General features: G+C 39.1%; 2 protein-coding genes and 1 long non-coding RNA gene across 4 annotated transcripts in view; all 3 read right to left on the bottom strand.

Moving 5' to 3' along the window:
- Window positions 1-12,741, bottom strand: part of GMCL1 (germ cell-less 1, spermatogenesis associated) — a 54,526-nt gene extending 41,785 nt beyond the window's left edge. The window contains exons 1-5 of one of the 2 annotated variants that reach the window (XM_036263434.1): window positions 12,371-12,741; window positions 6,946-7,069; window positions 4,720-4,816; window positions 3,504-3,601; window positions 579-691 (exon numbers count right to left, since the gene is read on the bottom strand). In XM_036263434.1, the coding sequence (XP_036119327.1) occupies window positions 579-691; window positions 3,504-3,601; window positions 4,720-4,816; window positions 6,946-7,069; window positions 12,371-12,630 (692 nt within the window). In that variant the 5' untranslated portion in view covers window positions 12,631-12,741. The remainder of the gene's footprint in view (window positions 1-578; window positions 692-3,503; window positions 3,602-4,719; window positions 4,817-6,945; window positions 7,070-12,370) is intronic. The other variant, XM_036263436.1, reaches the window with a different exon arrangement.
- On the bottom strand, window positions 8,793-9,205 carry LOC118631106. Its single transcript, XR_004959731.1, has 2 exons — window positions 9,156-9,205; window positions 8,793-8,874 (listed from the first exon to the last, which is right to left on the bottom strand). It is a non-coding gene; the product is annotated as an uncharacterized LOC118631106 (long non-coding RNA).
- Window positions 12,742-19,648: 6,907 nt separating the features above from the next.
- Window positions 19,649-20,621, bottom strand: part of ANXA4 (annexin A4) — a 67,659-nt gene continuing 66,686 nt past the window's right edge. Inside the window, exon 13 of the mRNA XM_036263260.1 lies at window positions 19,649-19,966. Within this exon, the coding sequence (XP_036119153.1) occupies window positions 19,907-19,966 (60 nt within the window). The 3' untranslated portion in view covers window positions 19,649-19,906. The remainder of the gene's footprint in view (window positions 19,967-20,621) is intronic.

The raw sequence follows: 20,621 nt of genomic DNA, 5'->3' as shown, positions 1-20,621 counted from the left end.
ATGATTTATTAAGTACGACTTACAGTTAAAGTAAAAACAGAGTATTAGTCTTGCTAGGACATGCTCAAAATTTTTAATTTAACAATTGAAAATTTAGTATTATTTTTGTCAACAATTATTAAGGAAATATTCCCTTTACATTAAGAAGAGCATTTCAACTTAAGAAAACCTCACTTCAAGTTTGTGTTAAATGGTTTATGAAAGGGTTTACGTACTTCCATTACCTTCTTTACAATTTGAAAATGGGTACTGCAATTCTTAAGAGTTAAAAACATTGTCAGTAGTTGTGCTGATATGATGTCTAATATGCCTACTACTTGAGAGATTTTATAGAAAATCTACTGTAAAAAGTGACCACAGTTTTTATAAGTATGTATAACCCACCCATGGTCACTTAACAAAGACAAGACTTGGAGGAATCTACTAATTTGTCCAAATGTAAAAAGGAACTTTTAAACAAAATTCTATTCCCCAATCTGTTTTTTCTTTCTTTCTTATCACTATACATTCTCTTAGGAAACCAAAGCAGCCAAATTCCCAAAAGTGGGATGGAAGGAAATACAAAAAGGGTAACTCACTTTTTCTTTACAGAATCTAATCCATAGGTCCCTGCTGATGTGTAATAGCCACATACAGTTTTCACATTAATTGTTTCCTTCATTGTCTCACCACACTGCTGTATTAAACCATCCTGTAAATATAAATAAGCACTGGAAAGTCCCATTTCATGTGGGAAAAATTAGCTCTGAACATGTGCTTTTACATATTAAAAAGTAAAAAAAAAGTCAGAAAGAAAAGAAAGAAAACTCATTAAAGTGCAGCAAGCCTAAGTTTTCATAAGTCCAGTAAAAATACCAAAAAAAAAAAAAAAAAAAAAAAAAAAATCCAGCAAGTATTCAACTAAATACTTGGAATTAAAAATGGAAGAGAGGGGGTAAAAGTAGTAAGGCAGAGATGAATATTTGTATTTTCTTTTCTATTCTTCCCTTCCCTGGGACCTCTGCAAATTTAAGCAACATTCTATTTTGCCAGTTCTTTTTAAATTAAGATCTCTTTTATACAGACCATGTGATGGGCTAGGCAAGTAAACAATGAATCATCACAAAGTGTTTAAAATTTAAAACATATCAATATCTAAGAGATGTACTTAAATCAAATATATTGTTTTAAATTTACATTGAAATTTTAATCTAAAATGTTTACATAGAAGATTTCAAACCAACTTTATTCAATATATGGAAAGAATACTATTACTGTTTACTCAAATTTCTTAAACATATTCATGCAAATATATTATTAGGTTAAGTAGTTAAGTCATAAAGATAATGCAGAAAGTGGATTTAGAACAAAACCAAAAATAGACTAAAGTTAGAAAATAAAGCATTTTTAGTGGAAATAAGAATTGTAAGGATCAAACATTTTAAAAAACAAAATAACTTCAACCAAGTATATTTAGAAAGCTATTAACTAATACTTCAAATAAATCAGTATACAAATGCCACATAATGAAAAACTTCATTAACTTTTTTTAAAGATCAAAATAAATCGCTGACTCCGTTAGGATTTTAAACTTACCTGAAAGTCACTCTAGACTCTTCCCTTTTCCTCTTAACATCTTTGTCACCAAGTCCAGTGGATTATCCCTGATTAATCTCTCTGGTATTCAGTTTTTCCTCTCCATTCTTAATGTTATGACCCTAATTTAGACCCTCATTTGGATTATTACAATAGGCTTTTATACTCATCTTTTCACATTGCTTCTGAAGCACTTTTTTTTTTTTAACTTTTTCTTTATTGATTTTAGAGAGGAAGGGAGAGGGAGAGAGATAGAAACAAGGATGAGAAAGAACATCAACTGGCCACCTCCTGCATACCCCACACTGGGGATCAAGCCCACAACCTGGGCATGAGCCCTGACCGGGAATTGAACTGGCTACCTCTTGGTGCATAAGTCAACGCTCTACCACTGAACCACACCGGCTGGGCCTGAAGCACTCTTTTTAAAGCTTAACTTTGTCTTTCCCCTGATTAAAATCTTCCAAAGGTACTTATATATAAAAAGGTATAGAGGACATTCATAACCTGCCCTCTGCCTCATTCTCTCCAACCCTTCTTATATTCTATGCTAGAGCCATGTTCTACTCAGATTCTCTAATTCTCCACAGTTCCACATCACTAGGTCTTAGTTTACTGTCTGAAATGCTCTCCCTCTTCTTACTTTGCAAAATAAATACATTTTTCAGTTTGCAAGACTCAACCTCAAACACAACTTCCTTTTTTTTTTTTATCCTCACCTGAGGACATTTTTCCATTTTTTTGTTCAGATAGAGTGGGAGGGAGAGAGGAGAGAGAGAGAGAGAGAGAGAGAGAGAAACATCGACATGAAAGGGACACATCGAGTGGCTGCCACCCACACAACCAACCAGGGCTGGGGACAAACTGCAACCGAGGTACGCACCCTTAGCGGGAACCAAACCCGGGTCTCTCTGGACCACAGGCCGATGCTCTAACCACTGAGCCAAACTGGCCAGGGCACACAACTTCCTTTTCGATACCACCACATTGAACGGACCACTTTGTACATCCACTACATCCTACAGGATGTTTATTATCATACATATGACACTGGACAGCTCTTACTTTACCTTTGGGTTTGTATATCAACCCTCCCTCTCCTGCTCAACACTCATCATATTGTGAACTACTTTTTTTTTTTTTTTATCCTCACCTGAGGACATTTTTCCAATTTTTGTACAGATAGAGTGGGAGGGAGAGAGAGAGAGAGAGAAACATCGACGTGAAAGGGACACATCGAGTGGCTGCCACCCGCATGACCAACCAGGGCCGGGGACAAACTGCAACCGAAGTACGTGCCCTTAGCGGAAACCGAACCCGGGTCTCTCCGGACTGCAGGCCAATGCTCTAACCGCTGAGCCAAACCGGCCAGGGCCATATTGTGAACTTCTTAAAGGTGGGGACAATACTTTATCTTTGGAGCTTTATGACTACTTTAACACATTGCTAAATACACTTCTGTTGAATGAACAAATCTATCCTTCTACCCATAGATTATATACATTTACACACAGTTACTTCATAATTAAGAAAAAGTTTACATAGTAAGCATTTGATGTTTTTTAAACCCATGAACTAAAATGAATTAATTATAAGCCATCTGCTTCAAAACAGTCAAAATAAGTCATTAATGAATAGAAATCTGTAAATGGACTTAGACAAGTAAGTTTTTTCCACATTAGTCATTTAAAGATGTTTACACAGAAATAATTTGTATTCATTGTACATAGACATCATGATTCCTTTGGTTGTTTGTAATACATTGCTTTTGGTTAAGCATTTTAGATGACATCATCAATGGCATATTTATACAATTCATTTTTATTTTTAAAATTATAAAAAGCTAAGTTTTGTTTTTGTTTTTGGAGTAGATACTTTGAAACAAAGATTCAACTGTAATTCTTTCTTTGAATAATGTGTATACTTACCAACTGTAGCATACAAGCTGCTGCCAAAATGGCAATAACTCGACTGGGCTTTATTAAGACATCATCTCGATACAGTGACCCAAATGCAACCTGTAGTGCTGAGAGCAAAAGCACACATGTAGAATGAAATAACAATTATAACAGTATTTAAAAAAATAACAATGACTATCTTTACACACTAAGACATATGTCTAAATCTAGTATGTACTTAAAGGATAAGAAGGATAAGAGAAGTATCACTAATTAAAATGCTAGTAATGGTTACTGATTAATGGTACTAATTTAATATTAATGTTATAAATTTCCATTTATTTTACCAAATTGAGCTGGATTCTTCTAGATCTAATCTTGACATTAATTAGTGGTCAGAATTTAGACATCCTTGGAAAAAGTTTTATAAAGACACCCCTGAGCAGACCAATTATTAAGTACAAGTACAGACACAATAATAATCTTAACTCTAATGCTTTCAGTGCTTCACCACTGGCGAGTGTGGAAGAGCTTCATGGTCTTATCCATGCCACTCTCTCACCCAGCCACTACAGCTATCTAAGCCTGTCCATCCTTCTCTCTGCTGTACTCATGTCTATGTCTCACATGGTTTACTTTATATTCTTGTACCTGAAACCTGTATAATTTGTTAACTAGTATCACTCCAATGAATTCAATAAAAAGAAAAAAAGTGGGCCGAAGGAGCACTGGAATAGCAATTAGGAGAACTAGTCAGATTTAGGCTCATTAAACTGCTCTGAGATCTAAAATAGTCCCTTAAATTCTCTGAGTCTCAGCTTCCTCATCTAAAAATCCTTATAGCTCTAAATAAACATTGATTATATAATTCATACCCTTATTGTTCCCAGAAAAGGTCTTCATAAGTGGGGAATAATCAATGAATATTATTCACCAGCTTTTCTATGTAATTAAAATAAATGGTTATACTGTTCCTTCCTTCATTCTACATCCTCCATATCCCAGGCAGATATATTTACCAAGTAAACAGACTGATATGGCCCACATAACTAAAAAGATTAGAGATAGGTAGAACACAACTGATAAACGGTGGAGTAAATCAATATAATGTTGTTGCCTTGGGGTATTACATGGAGCTTTTTTCTGGCTTCCAAAGTTAGAAGAAAATATTTATTTTCTACCAAAAGAATAAAAAAGTTATGTTTTTATTATTTTAAATAATAGAAATAATTATGGTGGTAGTTACCTTCTACATCAATATTCTGGTCCGGAATCTCCAGTTCAATAATATTCATGCTGGATTCTTTCCAAGAACCACTGAACATACTAGAAAAGTAGCCAGACTTAAAAAAAAAAAAAGGATAAACAAGATAACAAACGATTATCTAGTACTTTCTGTGCCTTCCAAATTATTTCCCCATTTCTAACTTTAAGCCAACTATTCTATGGAAACTAACACATCATATCATTTCAAGAGAAAAAGAACAGCCAAATATGTCTATAGGACAAAAGAAATTGACTATCATGTTTATAAAAATACTTTCAGTTTAGTACTAACTTAATGAAAACTAAACCAAATTCTCATATCACTAGCTGAACCGAATTCCTATATAGTAATATATTTGAACCTCATTAGCTTTTTAATAAAAACAATTTCTGACTATATTACTTGTATATGTTTTTCCTTGTCAATGACATTCTAAATTCAAACTTAGAACTTATGTCATATATTTAAATATCTCTCATACATATATGACAACACACAAGGTGGATAAATAAAAATATACCGGGAATAGACTAAAAGCCCTCAAACTGTTAAATCCTCACTGTACCTCACCAGCTGTAAAGGGTCAAGACCAGTCCCAAGTCAATACTAATAGGATGATTCCCAAGAAATTAAAGAAAATCCAAAGTTTAATTTTATCTAATCAGAAAATACCAGAATGAACCTGAATTCATAGAAAGGTTCCAGAATGGATGAAGTCTTTAGTTACTTACTAGATAGTACCTCTCATAATCAGAATTACTGTAGAATGGATCAAATATTAATTTATTAAAAAAACTTTTTCTGAGTACTTAGTGTATACAAGGCACTATGCATATAGCAGTAAATAAAACACACTGTTTCTGTCCTCAGGAGGCTTATAATTTAGCATGTGGCTTGCACTATAATCTATCCATAATATATCCAGTTTCCTTCGAGATGGAAAGAGGCATCTGCATCCTTAAAGTCACAAAATTGTTTTGAGAGATTAAAAAGAAAGATATGGACCATATGCTCAAGTTAAGACTGATGTGCTGATATATTCTCTAGGCTCTATACTTTAAGGCAAAATAAAACTGTTCAAAAATTTAATAAAAACTATGATTAAGCCCTGGCCAATCTGGCTCAGCAGTTAGAGCGTCGGCTTGCGGTCCAGAGAGACAGGGGTTCGGTTCCCACTAAGGGTGTGTAACTTGGTTGCAGTTTGTCCCTGGCCCTGGTTGGTCATGCGGGTGGCAGCCATTCGATATGTCCCTTTCACGTCGATGTTTCTCTCTCTCTCTCTCTCTTCCTCTCTCCCTCCCACTCTATCTGAACAAAAAATGGAAGAAATGTCCTCCGGTGAGGATAAAAAAAACAAACAAAAAAACCTATGATTAAAATGTTAAGAGGAAAAATTCCTTTCAAATGTTTATACTAAAAATCTTAAACTATACTGTCTTACCAGTAATTACTGTCAATGGTGAAAAAGAGAGGGAAAAATATAAGCTCCACAGGATAAGAACTGAATTGTTCACTGCTCTATTCCCCCTCCCTAGAACAATAATTTGAAGAAAAGACAGATTTGATGAAAAAAATAAATAAAATATTTGAGCCATTAAGGCAGTATTTTCTTTTATTTCAAAAGTTTTGAATCTTTAAAATGGGGTGGCAGATAGTAATATTTTTTAGCACAGAAATCAAATAAGTTTATCAGCTAAATGACTTAATCTACATATGTTTTTGATGTTGTCTTTAATTTAATTGCACTTTTCCAGAGAGAAGGAAGAGCAAATGTCAAGAACTTTCCATTCACATTCAGTGTCAACTACAAAGCAACATTCTAGCTAAATTCACCCAATTAAATAATCATATACGTATTAAACAAATTCAACAATCTTAACTTTGATGTTTAACACTTTTTTCCCTAATAACTTTTTCCCTTTTGTCAACAGAGGGCACCAAAATGAGCACCCTACTGAAGTAATGACAAAAAGGTATTGATTGCTAGGCTGGTATGACAGTGAAAATTCAAAATCTGTTTTCTAGACCAAACTAAGCTTCATTAACAGTGTTCATCGTATTTCTAATAAAACAAGACTTTTTATTAGATGACAGGAGTTAATCACTGATCATGTAAAAGATTACTGTGAAATGCAAATATAAAGAACATAACTTAAAAGAGTTTGAGTTTTTTAAAGTAGCCAAACAGAAAAATAAAATACTTACTTGACATAAATATATTTTGTGTAAACTCCACTCTTCTCCTAGAGCACAAATTTTAATGTCACTATTTTCACCATTCAAAAATAATGTTTGGTAAATATATTTGGACGTACTCTTTAATTTTTTCCTGTTAAAAGAAATGCAAGTACATATATATAAAACTGAATGTTTTACTGATTTTGCAAATAATTCAAATACTCTTTTTGTTCAATTTTTATTAAATAGAGCCAACTGGAGTAAAAGGACGGAGGCACATTATATATTTAAATTTGCTAATGTATGGACAAGTACATTAAAAAACTAATAGTAGTGGTTATCTCTGAGGTACTAGATTCACAAGAGGGGTAATAGTGCATAAATGGGGGGAGCATGAGAGGGAGACCTTTCACTGTACGTTTTTTTGCAATTTTTGATTTTTGAACCAAGTGAATTACCCATTCCATAAATTAAGATAAGTCAGAGTGATTTTTCCTTATTTACTTATTTAGAAATCAGCAGTATGGAGGCTCCCCATACAACTACAAATAATACTGAATGAAGAATATGTGTAAAAATTTCACCCATCCAAGTAATTAAAAAAAAAAAATTTACACTTAATCTTACTTTGGTACCAAATGATTTTAAAACTAGTGAAAATGCCACCACCACCCCTAACTAGACAATTGGTTTGCAGCCTTAGACCAGTGGTCCTCAAAATTATGCTCCGTTGAAAAGTGGCCACCAGGGAGAGCTGAGAAGTGAATGCCAGGAATCTCACCCAACTTCAACCAGAGAAGTATCACATATCTCTAAACATCTTGGAGTTCTGCTTAAGATTAAATTTAAACAAATAAAACTTTTTAAGTTTGATAATCATTGCTTAAGATGGTCCAGTAAATACAAAAAAGCCCTAGGTAGAGGCTGATCAATCTTTTATATTCCTGGCCAACCCTGACAGCTTTCCCAATAGTTAGAATTTTTTAGTATTTTAAAAAATGAAGAAATTGTTTCAGATAGTGTATTGAACCAGTGTATTTAACATCTCTTCCCAACAGGCAGTAGAAATAGCACATGCTTTAGTGGTAGAAAGACTTGAGTTTGAGTCCCAGCTTCACCATAGCCCAGTTACCCTTGAAGTTAAAAGGGTATCTATCAATATACCCACTTCACTGGGTTACTGTGAGAAATAAATGAGACAATGTAGTTTCCAGTTCCTTATAGCATCCTGCTCAATTTACATTAAAAGATTGAAAGTACAGAAAGGAATAAGGTCACAACAGCAGAAAGGTGAGAGGGTGGGTTTGTCACCTGATGAGAGATTTCTACTGGATCTGGAAGTTAGACAATAAACTGGAATGGAATAGAGCATCAAAAGAAACAATTCAGCCCTGGCTGGTTTGGCTCAGTGGTTTAGAGCATCGGCCTGTGGACCCAAGGGTCTTGGGTTCAATTCCAGTCAAGGGAACATACCTGGGTTGCAGGTTCGATACCTGGCCCTGATTGGGGCTGTGCGGGAGGCAACCAATCGATGTGTCTTCATGAAGGTATATGATGGAAGCTACAGCCCATTTGCCCTTTAGAACCTGTGTGTGTGTGTGTTGGGAATATGAAGTCTCAGGGGAAACAAAAGGCAAAAGTAGAAAGTGAGGCAGAAAATGGGGAAACTTGTTCCCTTAATGACCTACTCCACTCTCTATGAACACAGAGTACAGATAACCCACATATAAAGATTCCAAGGATCTTCTAGAAAGAAGTAAAACAAATCTATCAAAAAGATCTAAGGCTTTAGTGTAGGTTTTGGTGTCCCAGACAAAGCAATCCTCGTTCTGTCAAATGAAGGATCTATACCCTGGTAGCTCCCAACCTATTTACCCTAAATCATGATTCCCAAACTGTGTGTCAAAGCGCCTGGAACACCACCGCAAACTCAGTCAGGCAGGCATGTGGAATATTCTAAATTGGAAGGAAACACAGTAACATCTTTCAGTACCATGCAGTCTATTACTATTAAGTTGGCTGGACCCAACTATGAGGTATTTTAGTTCTTTAGGACCCAAGGTGCCATGAAGAAAATAACTGAGACACTTAGGGTGTTATAAACAAAGTTTGGTAAGCTCCACTCTAAAACAAAGCATGCCCCACCCACATTCAACATAGTAGTCAGTACTCCCACTCAAAGGGTAAGGTTAGTGGAAGTAGATTTATTTACTCAATTAACACACACAGACACATACCAGTTCCTCCTCCTTAAATATAAGCAGACAACCAAGGAACACCAATCTGAGGAAAATTAGGAGTACGAAAAATTATTAAAAAGAGAGAAATTGGTCCTGGCCGGTTTTGCTCAGTGGTTAGAGCATCGGCCCACAGACCAGTGAGTCACAGGTTCGATTCCAGTGAAGGGCATGTACCTCAGTTGAGATTCGACTTCGGCCCTGGCTGGGGTCCTGCAGGAGGCAGCCACTCGATGTGTCCCTTTTACATCGATGTTTCTCTCTCTCTCTCTCACACTCTATCTGAACAAAAATGAAAAAAAGTCCTCAGGTAAGGATAGAAAAAAAAAAGAGAGAAATTGGTTTAGCCAGTGTGACTCAGTAGTTGAGCGTCAACCCATATATCAAGAAGTCACCGGTTCAATTCGCAGTCAGGGCACATGCCTAGGTTGTGGGCCCAATCCCCCAGTGGGATTGCATGCAGGAGGCGGCCAACTGATGTTCTCTCTCATCGATGTTTCTATCTCTCTCTCCCTCTCTCTCTAAAAATCAATAAAAAATAAGTAAAATAAAAATTAAAAAGGCAGTATCTCAGTAAGATACACATGATAACAGGGCCTGATTTAATGCATTTGATGGAATGTAAGAATCCATATAACTATGAGGTTAGAAAATTTCTCTAAAAGAAAACCAGAGGGTTGTCACATTGGGCCCATGAAGTATGAATTATAGTCCTAGCACACTACTTGACTCTGCAGTGAACAATATTTACATAGTTATAACAACAAATACTGTTGCTAGATTTCAATATTTAGAGACAATCTGAGACAAAAATACTCAAGATCTGGTTGCAGAACAGGTGAGTTTTAACAATCTTGTTAATGTAAAGTAAAACATGCAGTTGACAAAAGGTACGAGGTGGAAGGGGCCTGGAAGCCAAGCTTTTCATGGAGTGGTTGGTCCGTCGACATGGGATAGCACAGCAGACAACCTCAGGAAGCATTAGTGGCCAAAATGCTAGGTCTTAATATTTTCTTACTCTCTTCATCTATACTGGGCTAAATAAGCCAACCATCTACCACTGATATACACATACTTAACTCTGATATGCATTTTCTAATAAAAGTATGCTTTAAAGACTTTCCAGCCCTGGCCGGTTTGGCTCAGCGGTTAGAGCATTGGCCCAAAGACCAAAGGGTCTTGGGTTCAATTCCTAGTCAAGGGCATGTAACTGGGTTGCAGGTTCGATGCCCAGCTCTGGTGATACGGGAGGCAACCAATTGATGTATCTTTCACATTAGTGTTTCTCCTTCTGTCTTTCTTTCTCTCTCTCTCTCTCCCCGCCCCCACCACTATCTCCAAAAAAACAATGGAAAAATATCCTGGGGGTGGGGGGGATAAACAATAACAAAACAAAACCAAGACCCAACTATATGCTGTCTTTAAGATACCACTTTAAATACAAAGACACAGATACAACAGGAAAGAATGGGAAAAGATATACCTTTTAAATACTTATTAAAATACAGTGGTAGTGGCTATATTGTATAAAGAGAAGCATTTTGTAATGATAAAGGGAGTCAATTCATCAAGGAGATATTTACTGAGTCCTTCTATACCAGGCACTGTTTATTAGTATGCATTCTAATATTTGTGAAACCCTGCAAGGCAATTATTAGTATCTGCACCATTTTACTTACGAGGAAATATAGAGACAAGAACTCAAAATCTGAGCTGTTAAAATTATATTATGCTGGCTCTCCAAAAAGGTAACAATTTGACAGCGGGGGTCCATTTTTGGACAAATATTCTTACATAAAACTGTGTAAAAGATTTATAAATCAAACTGTTAACATACGTTATCTGTAATGCTTTGATTTTATAATACATAATGCTCATGTAAACAAAACTTTTTGAATCTTTTTATTTTTTTAGAAAGTACAATTTCATCCTGGCCAGTTTGGCTCAGCGGTTAGAGCATGGGCCCTCCGACCAGAGAGTCCCTGATTTGGTTCCTGCTAAGGGCACATACCTCAGTTGCAGTTTGTCTCTCACATGGTTGGGGTCATGTGGGTGGTAACCAGTGGATGTGTCTCTCTCACATCAATGTTTCTCTCTCTCTCTTCCTCCCTCAATCCCTCCTGCTCTATCTGAAAATAAATGCAAAAATGTCCTCGGGTGAGGATAAAAAAAAAAAGAAAGTACAATTTCTTTATTTTTTTTGTTTTTCTTTACTGATTTTAGAAAGAGAGGAAAAAGGAGAGACAGAAACATCCATGAGAGAGAGAACGTCGACTGGCTGCCTCCTGCATACCTCCCACTGGGGATTTCGGCCCATAACTTGGGCATGTGCCGTGACTGGGAATTGAACGGGCGGGCAACCTCTTGGTGCATGGGTCCACACTCAATCACTGAGCCACACTAGCGGGGCTTAAATCGTTTTTTGTTTTTTTTTAAAACTTCATTAAAAATTAAATCTAGAAAAAGTAAAAATAAAACAAATAAAAAAATTAAGTATATGTGACTCCACTGATGACCTTTAAAAATAAACAGAGCAACCAGATGGTTTGTGTGAAAACATATCCTATTTTAGAAATGATATTCTAATTCACAAGTAAATATCCCGGTTTTCCACTCTTCGAAAAAAAGATTGAGCAAGCTGCAGCTCAGCCTGACACACATCCACGGTGAACGTTACAAGTACCAGAGGCTCTGAAAGACTGTTCCTCGTAAGGAACACATGTACACTATTGATAAACTTCACTTTTACAGTTGAGGAGTACTGTCATCATTTCCGATACGCTGAGTGGACGACAATGGGAGTGCCCACCTCAAGACGAAATCAACGCGTCTGTACTATTTAAAGCCAGCGGATGCAAAACAACTTATTTTACTGCCACCCACACAGAGAAGACAAAGGTGTACCACGTAAGGCCGGCCAGCCGGTCGTGTCTAAGGTTTAATGAGGCGCAAGCGTCGGCTTGGCGTTTCTGAGTCTCGTCTTGGGGCCATAACATCATTCTGGCAACGTCTGTGGTTTATAATCCAGAACACCAAGCGTCTCCCAAGGCTCCCCATCTGCCTTGCTTCGGGCCGGCTCCCACGTTTACCTTGTCAAGGACACGTCCGCTCCTCACAGGCTGGAGGAGCGCCGCACCCCCCAAGCGCTGCCTAACTTGTCCCCTGGCCGGGCCGCGGAAGCCGCCCAACAGGTGCGGGAGCGTCCTTCCACCTACCTTCGAGGGGTGTTGAGGAGCCGCTGCTGCTCGTTCCCTTCTTCCTCATCCTCGTCTGTTTCGGATTCGGGATGACAATAACAGAGGGCCCCGCTGCTCCGCTTACGCTTGCGACTGCCGGGGCAGTAACAGAAGCCGTGGCCGGCCGCGTCGCCGCCAGTCTCTGGCCTCCGGGCCGAGCCCCCGGCCCCGGAACCCGGTTCCTGCTGGGCTCGGGATCGCCCAGGCGGGCGCAGCACTCGGCTGCTCAGCGAGCCCATTGGTCACGGCTCCCCGGGATTTCAGGGAGCGCACCTCAGGGAGACCAGCGGACCCTGTCTCCCTCCATGACCGGTCGCCGCCGGCGGTCTCTACCCGACCCGAGTGCCTACACGGCCACTTTCTCACGCGCAGCCCCAACAGTTGCAGCGGACGCCACCGCCCCGCCCGCCGCGTCTCAGCGCGCGGCGTCTCCGGGCTGCGAGACCCTGTTCCCTTGCTTTCGCAAATAAGCGCGGACCGGACGGCGCATGCGCTTGGCGAGCCTCCGGAAGGGGCGGGGAAAGGTGGGTGTGCGTGGAGGGTGGAGCCTGCGCAGAACCGGACGAGGGTGAGTGGGGCGATTCGCGGATGTAGACTAGTTCTTTTTGCGCTGTGTTTGTTTGGTCCGTATTTCCTACCGTCCTGAATTTGGGGGCCGACATAGCTTTTAGCATTGTTTTACACACAGTCTTTATGTTACCTAGATCGGCAGTTCATTAATTCTTTCTGCAGAAGTTCTTTGAGCTCCAGATGGGCCCTGTGCTTGGCTACGGGCCAAAAAAGACCGTACTGTTTGAGCTCTTCCTTGGAGGAGTCACCACGTGCTGGGGTCTCGCCCTGCGGAGGTAGGGTCTGGCTTTCCAAGGAAGGAAGACCTAGAATGTGCATCTTAGAATGCTAGGCCCTTGGGCTTCTTAAACATCAACTCTCGGCTTCCTAGACGAACTATGGCAAACGTTCCCTGCACTCCTTTCCTCCACACAGTAGCAGGGGGACATCTGAATGGGGTCTGTGCTGGGGCTGTCAGGGCTTAAATACCTTCAGGAGGTTCGAGCAAAATGTACAGGTGTGTGAGTAAATGTTACAGGTATCTGTATAGAGTGTGCAGCCCTTGCTGTGGAGTCTAGACAGTCAACTTTCACTTCCTGACTCCCTCCTGCTACTTTATATTTTTATGTTACTTATTTATTTTTTAAATCCTCACCCAAGGATATTTTTTTCCATTGATTTCTGGAGAGAGTGGAAGGGAGGGGGTGAGTGGGGAGAGAGAGAGAGATTGAAAAAAAATCAGGTGAGAGAAAAACATCGATTGGTTGCCTCCTCCACACTCCCTGACCAGGGCTGAACCTGCAACCCAGGTATGTGTCCTTGACCAGGAATCAAACCTGAGACCGAAGCTCTAACCACTGAACAACACCGGCCAGGGCTCCTGCTACTTTTTTTGTAGTCAATGGCATCTTGTATTAGAGAAGTGATAATTCATTAAGATATCCTTGTCTTAACTAGTTAATATCAAGTAGGAGCAAGTGAGAGTAGTACTTATTTAGTATTTCAGAGATATACTAAATATCTCTGAAATATCCAGGCTTTTTGGACAACTGACATAGACACCAACACAGATCATCTAAGTTAGTAACACAATAAAGAAAATTCTATGTGAACCAAGATTTCTAAGAAACAGCTGGACATTTGGCTGTTAATTACTTAATAGTTACTCATTTCCTAAATAAGTCTGGCTTCTAAAACTAAGATCTGTCTTCTAAAAAGAGAAAATCTCTGGATCCATTTTATCTTCATTGACCTTTTGCTCTGAAGAAACATGCTTTCATTAGACGAGGCAGGCTTCTAGCAGTAATCTCTACTAATGCATTGATATTCTTTCTTAGATCTCTTACTATATAAGATTTGCATGTTCTCTTTTCTGACTAATGTGATTTCAGACCCTGGCTTCATTTTCCTTAATTTTTGGTCTTCAGTGTTCCTACTACTTTTAAAATAAAATATTTCTAGTGAAATATTTCTTTTTTTTTTTTTTTTTTATCCTCACCCGAGGACATTTTTTCATTTTTTGCACAGACAGAGTGGGAGGGAGAGAGAGGAAGAGAGAGAGAGGGAAACATCGATGTGAAAGGGACACATCGAGTGGCTGCCACCCGCATGACCAACCAGGGCCGGGGACAAACTGCAACCGAGGTACATGCCCTTAGCGGGAACCGAACCCAGGTCTCTCCGGACCGCAGGCGGACGCTCTAACCGCTGAGCCAAACCGGCCAGGGCTCTAGTGAAATTTCTAATGAATTAGAGTAATTTGATAAATGCTCATGGACCTACCACAACTATAACAAATTTTAATAAAAACTTAAATTTAGCTCTGGTCAGTGTAGCTCAGATGGCTGAGTGTGGTCCCATGCACCAAGAGGTCACAGCTTCCCAGTCAGGGGACATCCACAGTAGGGAGAGTGCAGGAGGCAGTAAATTGATGTTTCTTTCATTGATTTGTCTCTCTCCCTCACCTATAGTGATCACTATCTTGATAATGGTGTATATCATTATTCCCATACATGCTATTATATTTATACACACTAGCAATATATGTTCTTTTGCACATTTAGACATGTAATTAAATGGAATTATACTACTACCCCTTTCTCCTCCCAAAATTATACTTTTGAGACTTATCCAACTGACAGATCTCTAATTTTCACTGCTCATTGTGTGACTGACCCATAATTTGTTTATTTTTTTCCTTTCACTGAGGGAATTAGATTTTCTTTCTACTTTAATGCTCTTATAGAGCAGAAATAAACACCATGTGCAAAAGATTCACCAAGTATATCCCCAGAAGTGAGTTTACTAGGAACTTTCAACTTCAACTGTTGTTAAATTGCTTCTGAAATGATCACATCAACTTTTATTCCACTAGCAGTATATGTAGTTTGGGAGCCCGAGCGGACAGAAGTCTTACCTTGAGAAATCTGAATTGAGAGGCTGGCTGGGGCAGTTTGGGGGTAAGGGCTAGGAGAGGAGCAGAGAATGATGGCTGCAAGGGGATTAGGCTGCATGCCCAGAATTTGTTAACACAAAGGCTACGCAAGTGTTTACCATGAAACAGGTGTGTGACACCATAAGACATCCAGTATGTATGTGCCAGAGGCCTGGGTTGAAGGACAAACACATTACAGCACAGAATATGAAGTTATTGAATTCCTAAAAACTGAAAAACAAGAATTGCATTTGCCTTGCCAAAGGAACCAAAGATGAGTGGTTCCCTCCCTGGTGATGGGGTTGATAAAAGAACCGGAGAGAATGCCCACAAGAATCAACCTTAAACATCTGCCAACATCACACAGTGCTTACCATCAACACCAGAGCACAGTCAGGTGATGTTAGCATCAGTAGTTATTAATAAAGGGAGGAAGCAAAGGAAATCAGACATTATTAAGTATAATCAACTGGGAAGCATGAGCCTGCTTGCTTCGCCAGGAAGTCACAGCTTCACACACTCCCCAGGGAACACTGGTCTGTTCCCCCAGAACACTGGGGCAAGGAATAGAACAAGGAAGGGGAAGGTAAGCACATGCACAATAGAAGTCAAAATCCCATAGCCTGGGAAAATCATAGATTGGTGGCAAGGCGGGCCCAGTGGAAGCCACAAAGGTTTAGGCAGTTGATTGGTTATTTTGAACAAACTCCTGATCTTGCCCTGGCTGGTTTGGCTCAGCAATTAGAGCGTCGGCCCGCAGACCAAAGAGTCTTGGGATTGATTCCAGCCAAGAGCAAGTACCTCAGTTGTGGTATAGCCCCCAAACTTGGTCAGGGTCGTGCAGGAGGCAACCGATTGACGTGTCTCTCTCACATGGATGTTTCTCCCTCTCCCTCCCCCTCCCTCTCTATCTGAAGATAAATGGAAAAATATCCTCAGGTGAGGATTTAAAAAAATAAGAAAGAGCCCTGGCCGGTTTGGCTAAGTGGTTAGAGCATTGGCCTGTGGTCCAGAGAGACACGGGTTTGGTTCCTGCTAAGGGCCTGTACCTTGGTTGGGGTCTTGTGGGTGGCGACCACTCTATGTGTCTCTCTCACGTAGATGTTTCTCTCTTTTTCTCCCTCTCTCCCTCCCCGCTCTATCTGAAGATAAATACAAAAATGTCCTCCGGTGAAGATAAAAAAAAGAAAGAAAGAAATAGCTCCTGGTCTTTCACAAGCCCAAGATAATAACCCCAGGGTAACAAAGAATATCTTCTTCCCTTCTCTCTCTCTCCCTCCCTCCCTCGACCATGTGAGTCTAGCAACAGGGACCTGCAGCAGACTGAGAGGGCTCCAAAGGACTAAGTTTTAATATGAAACAGAAACTCTGGACGCTGGCCTTTGTTTTGACCTTGATGAAGACAAGATTGGACTTTTTCCATGGTGGGACAGATGGAAATGGGACATTGGAGGGGCAGCCTTTTATTTCCACCTGACTAAATCTTGCCACGTGTGTCAGTCCAGGAAAAGCTTTTCTTTTTTTTTTTTTTTTATCCTCATCCGAGGACATTTTTCCATTTTTTACTCAGATAGAGTGGGAAGGAGAGAGAGGAAGAGAGAGAAACATTGATGTGAAAGGGACACATCGAGTGGCCGCCACCCACACGACCCAACCAGGGTCGGGGACAAACTGCAGCCAACCGAACCCGGGGACAACCTGCAGCGGGAACCGAACCCGGGTCTCTCTGGACCGCAGGCTGACGCTCTAACCGCTGAACCAAACCGGCCAGGGCAGAAAAGCTTTTCTTGAGATCCGGTGAAAGAACACGATTTCCACCAGCAACACTACTACATCCCTGGCTGGGCTGGGGGCTAGGAGGTAGTGTATGGAAGGAAGCCTAGGTGGACAAAGAAGAGAAGCCTACCATATCCCCTTCCCTGAACACCAGCAATACACCAGGGCTGAATGAGGTAAGAAGCTTCAACTGTAAATCAAGTTTGGATTTGACTGGACATATTAATTACTGAAATGACACTGTTTTATGACCTTAAGGGACTGCACAGTAGGACTTTTTATAACCTAAGAGTGACCAAAAAAGTTATGACTCTATCCTCTATCAGAATTTTCATCTAAAGACAGGAGAAAAATTAGGCCCAGTAAGTAAACGTAAATGGACAGTGGGAGAGAAAAATGAAGTTGCTTCATAATTACAGTATTATGACATACTTGTTCAATATAACAAACATTCCTCCAGGGTGGCTATATTCTGTACTCTAGAAAACTTCGGTCAACAAATACAACTTATTAAAAAAATTTTGGCTAAGTCATATACAATTTAAAGATAAAACTACCAAAAATTTTGTAATGCTTCCAAAACCAAATGAAGTTCTTCTGGGTCAGTATCAAAGCAGCAGTACTATTTCCTATAATTAACCAGAATTAGTAAGTATTCATGTAAATAGCTTTTACTAGTTGCTTGAGTACTTATAATAAGCAAGTAGAAACAAATCGAAACACAAATTCTCATATTTCACCTGTCAAAATACAATAGGTAGACCCTAGCCAGTTTGGCTCAGCGGTTAGAGTGTCAGCCTGTGGTCCAGAGAGATTCAGTTTTGGTTCCCACTAAGGGCACGTACCTCGGTTGTAGCTTGTCCCTGGCACTGGTTGGGTCTGGTTGGGTCGTGTGGGTGGCAGCCACTCGATGTGTCCCTTTCACGTGGATGTTCTCTCTCTCTCCCTCCCACTCTATCTGAACAAAAAAATGGAAAAATGTCCTCGGGTGAGGATTAAAAAAAAAATACAATAGGTAGTATAAAATGAACAAAAAAGACAAATATTCTTGTTTAATGTAAATTTTCCACTTAGAATGGAGAGCATCACTCATTTTCAGAGAGTAAATTAAATACATTATTTTATTTATAGAGAGGAAGGGAGAGGGAAAGAAAGATAGAAACATCAATGAGAGAGAATATCGATTGGCCATCTCCTGCATGCCCCTTACTGAGGATTTGGCCCACAACTAGGGTATGTGTCCTGACTGGGAATCCAACAGGTGACCTCTTGGTGCACAGGTAGACGCGCAACCACTGAGCCACACAGGCCAGGCAAATACATTATTTTATATCATTAAGTAGTAATACCGTTTGGTATATGTGTATGTTAGTTTCACAGAAGTAGGTGCACATAAGACTAAATATGTTGATTTTTTTCTTCATGTTGTAGTTATTTTAAATTTTTTTTTTAATCCTCACCCAAGGACATTTTTGCATTTTATCTTGAGATACAGAGTGGGAGGGAGAGAAGGAGGAAGAGAGAGAGAGAAACCTCAATGTGATAGAGACACATAGAGTGGTTGCCACCCACACGAACCCAGCTGGGGCCGGGACAAACTGCAACTGAGGTACATGCCCTTAGTGGGAACCAAACCCGGGCCTCTCTGGTCCCTGGGCCGATGCTCTAACCGCTGTGCCAAACCAGCCAGGGCTTCATGTTGTAGTTATTAAAAACTGGGTAACACAAGTCCTTTAAAAATACCTTTCAGAGTCCAGGATGAAAAAACTCACACATGATAAAGTCAGATAAAGAATATACCTCACTTTAAAGATACTATGTTTTATTAAAATTATTTTTCCATGATGCATACAAACTGAACTTTTGAGTTAAATCCAAATATACTTTGGAATAATTCTAGAGTTGAAAGGCACAATGCAAATGTAAATTACTACAAATCAACAAAATCCAAAGTGACTTAAAAGTTATTTGTAGCACAAAAAAATTTAAGTAAAATTGAGAGCATTACATTCATCTTCAAGCTGGATTAAGATATTAACATAATATTGTGGAATGTTCAGCATTTATGTTGTTAACCAGACATATATGATCTGTATAACCACAGTTAGAAATTAATTTGTTCAGACAACTTGGAGATTTTGGTATACTTCAACTTGAAGGGAGTAAGATTTTAATGTAAGATGTAATGGAGGAAGTATCTCACATCAAACCCAGTAAAGAGTAACTAGCGCTATCAACAAAACCTAAACAAAGGACATTTGTGGATGATTTCAAACTATGACTATGTGAAATAGCACACTGGACAGATATTCTTGCTAACTAGAAGCTTATGATTTCAAATCAAGAAATTACAGCCACTTTAAAAATAGAATTAGGGAAGAAAATTAATTTTAGAACAGTCTGTTTCCGGTCTTCTATTTTAATAGATTTTCACCAAAAAGAAAACATGATTTTAATACATTCCAATTTCTGTGAAACACAAATGAGGAAGAGATCTGTTAAAAACATGGAGTACATTATTATTTCTAATTTTAAATCTCCTTTTAGGTTTTATAAGCTTTGAAATACAAGTAGAGCTTTTAAGCATCATGAGTTATAATTACAGATGAATAATAACAGTCTATATCCTAGGAGACATCTGTAGGCGTTTTAATTTGGAAATAAGCATTCTGAGATAATGTTAATAGCAGTGTAGAAAAATGAAGTTAAAAAATATAAAGGTTTTGAGAATCCTCTTATCTTTCCAGGATTTTATTTTAATCGTCTCCTCCACAGAGAATAAGCAGGACCTTCCTGTAGTCTCCAGATGTGTCACCCTGAGGACAGGGAAGCAAAGTTACAGTCAGATAAATGGTTTTTAAAATGAAATACACAGCTCAAAGTTTATCTAGGTTAACTTTGTAAAGTTTGTTTGGGATTTTCTCGGAGTTTTTATTTTTATGTATTTTTTTGTTAATTCTCAACAGAGGATATTTTTCCATTAATCTTTTAGAGAGAGTGGAAGGGAAGGAGGGAGGAAGAGAGAGAGAAACATTTATGTGAGTGAGATAGATGGATTGGTTGTTTCCCACAAGACCCTGACCGGGGCCGAAATCAAATCTGCAACCCAAGTACGTGCCCGTGACTGTAATCAAACTCGAGACCCTTCGGTCTTCAGGCTGATGCTCTAACCGCTGAGCAAAACCAGCCAGGGCATTAAAAAAAAAAAAAAAGACATTTGTTATTTTTTATTTCAAAAGTAATACCTGTTCAATGAAGAAACTAAAGACATAAAAATCATTCATAACTCCGCCGTATAGAAATTACTATTCTTTTTTTTTTTTTATCCTCACCCGAGGACATTTTTCCTTTTTTTGTTCAGGTAGAGTGGGAGGGAGAGAGAGGAACAGAGAGAGAGAAACATCGATGTGAAAGGAACACATTGAGTGGTTGCCATCCGCACAACTGACCAGGGCCGGGGACAAACTGCAA

Source organism: Molossus molossus, unplaced genomic scaffold, assembly GCF_014108415.1.
Source record: "Molossus molossus isolate mMolMol1 unplaced genomic scaffold, mMolMol1.p scaffold_m16_p_15, whole genome shotgun sequence".
Lineage (NCBI taxonomy): Eukaryota > Metazoa > Chordata > Mammalia > Chiroptera > Molossidae > Molossus > Molossus molossus.
The sequence above is the reverse complement of the archived record's forward strand: the minus strand, read 5'-3'. Positions and strand labels throughout refer to the sequence as shown.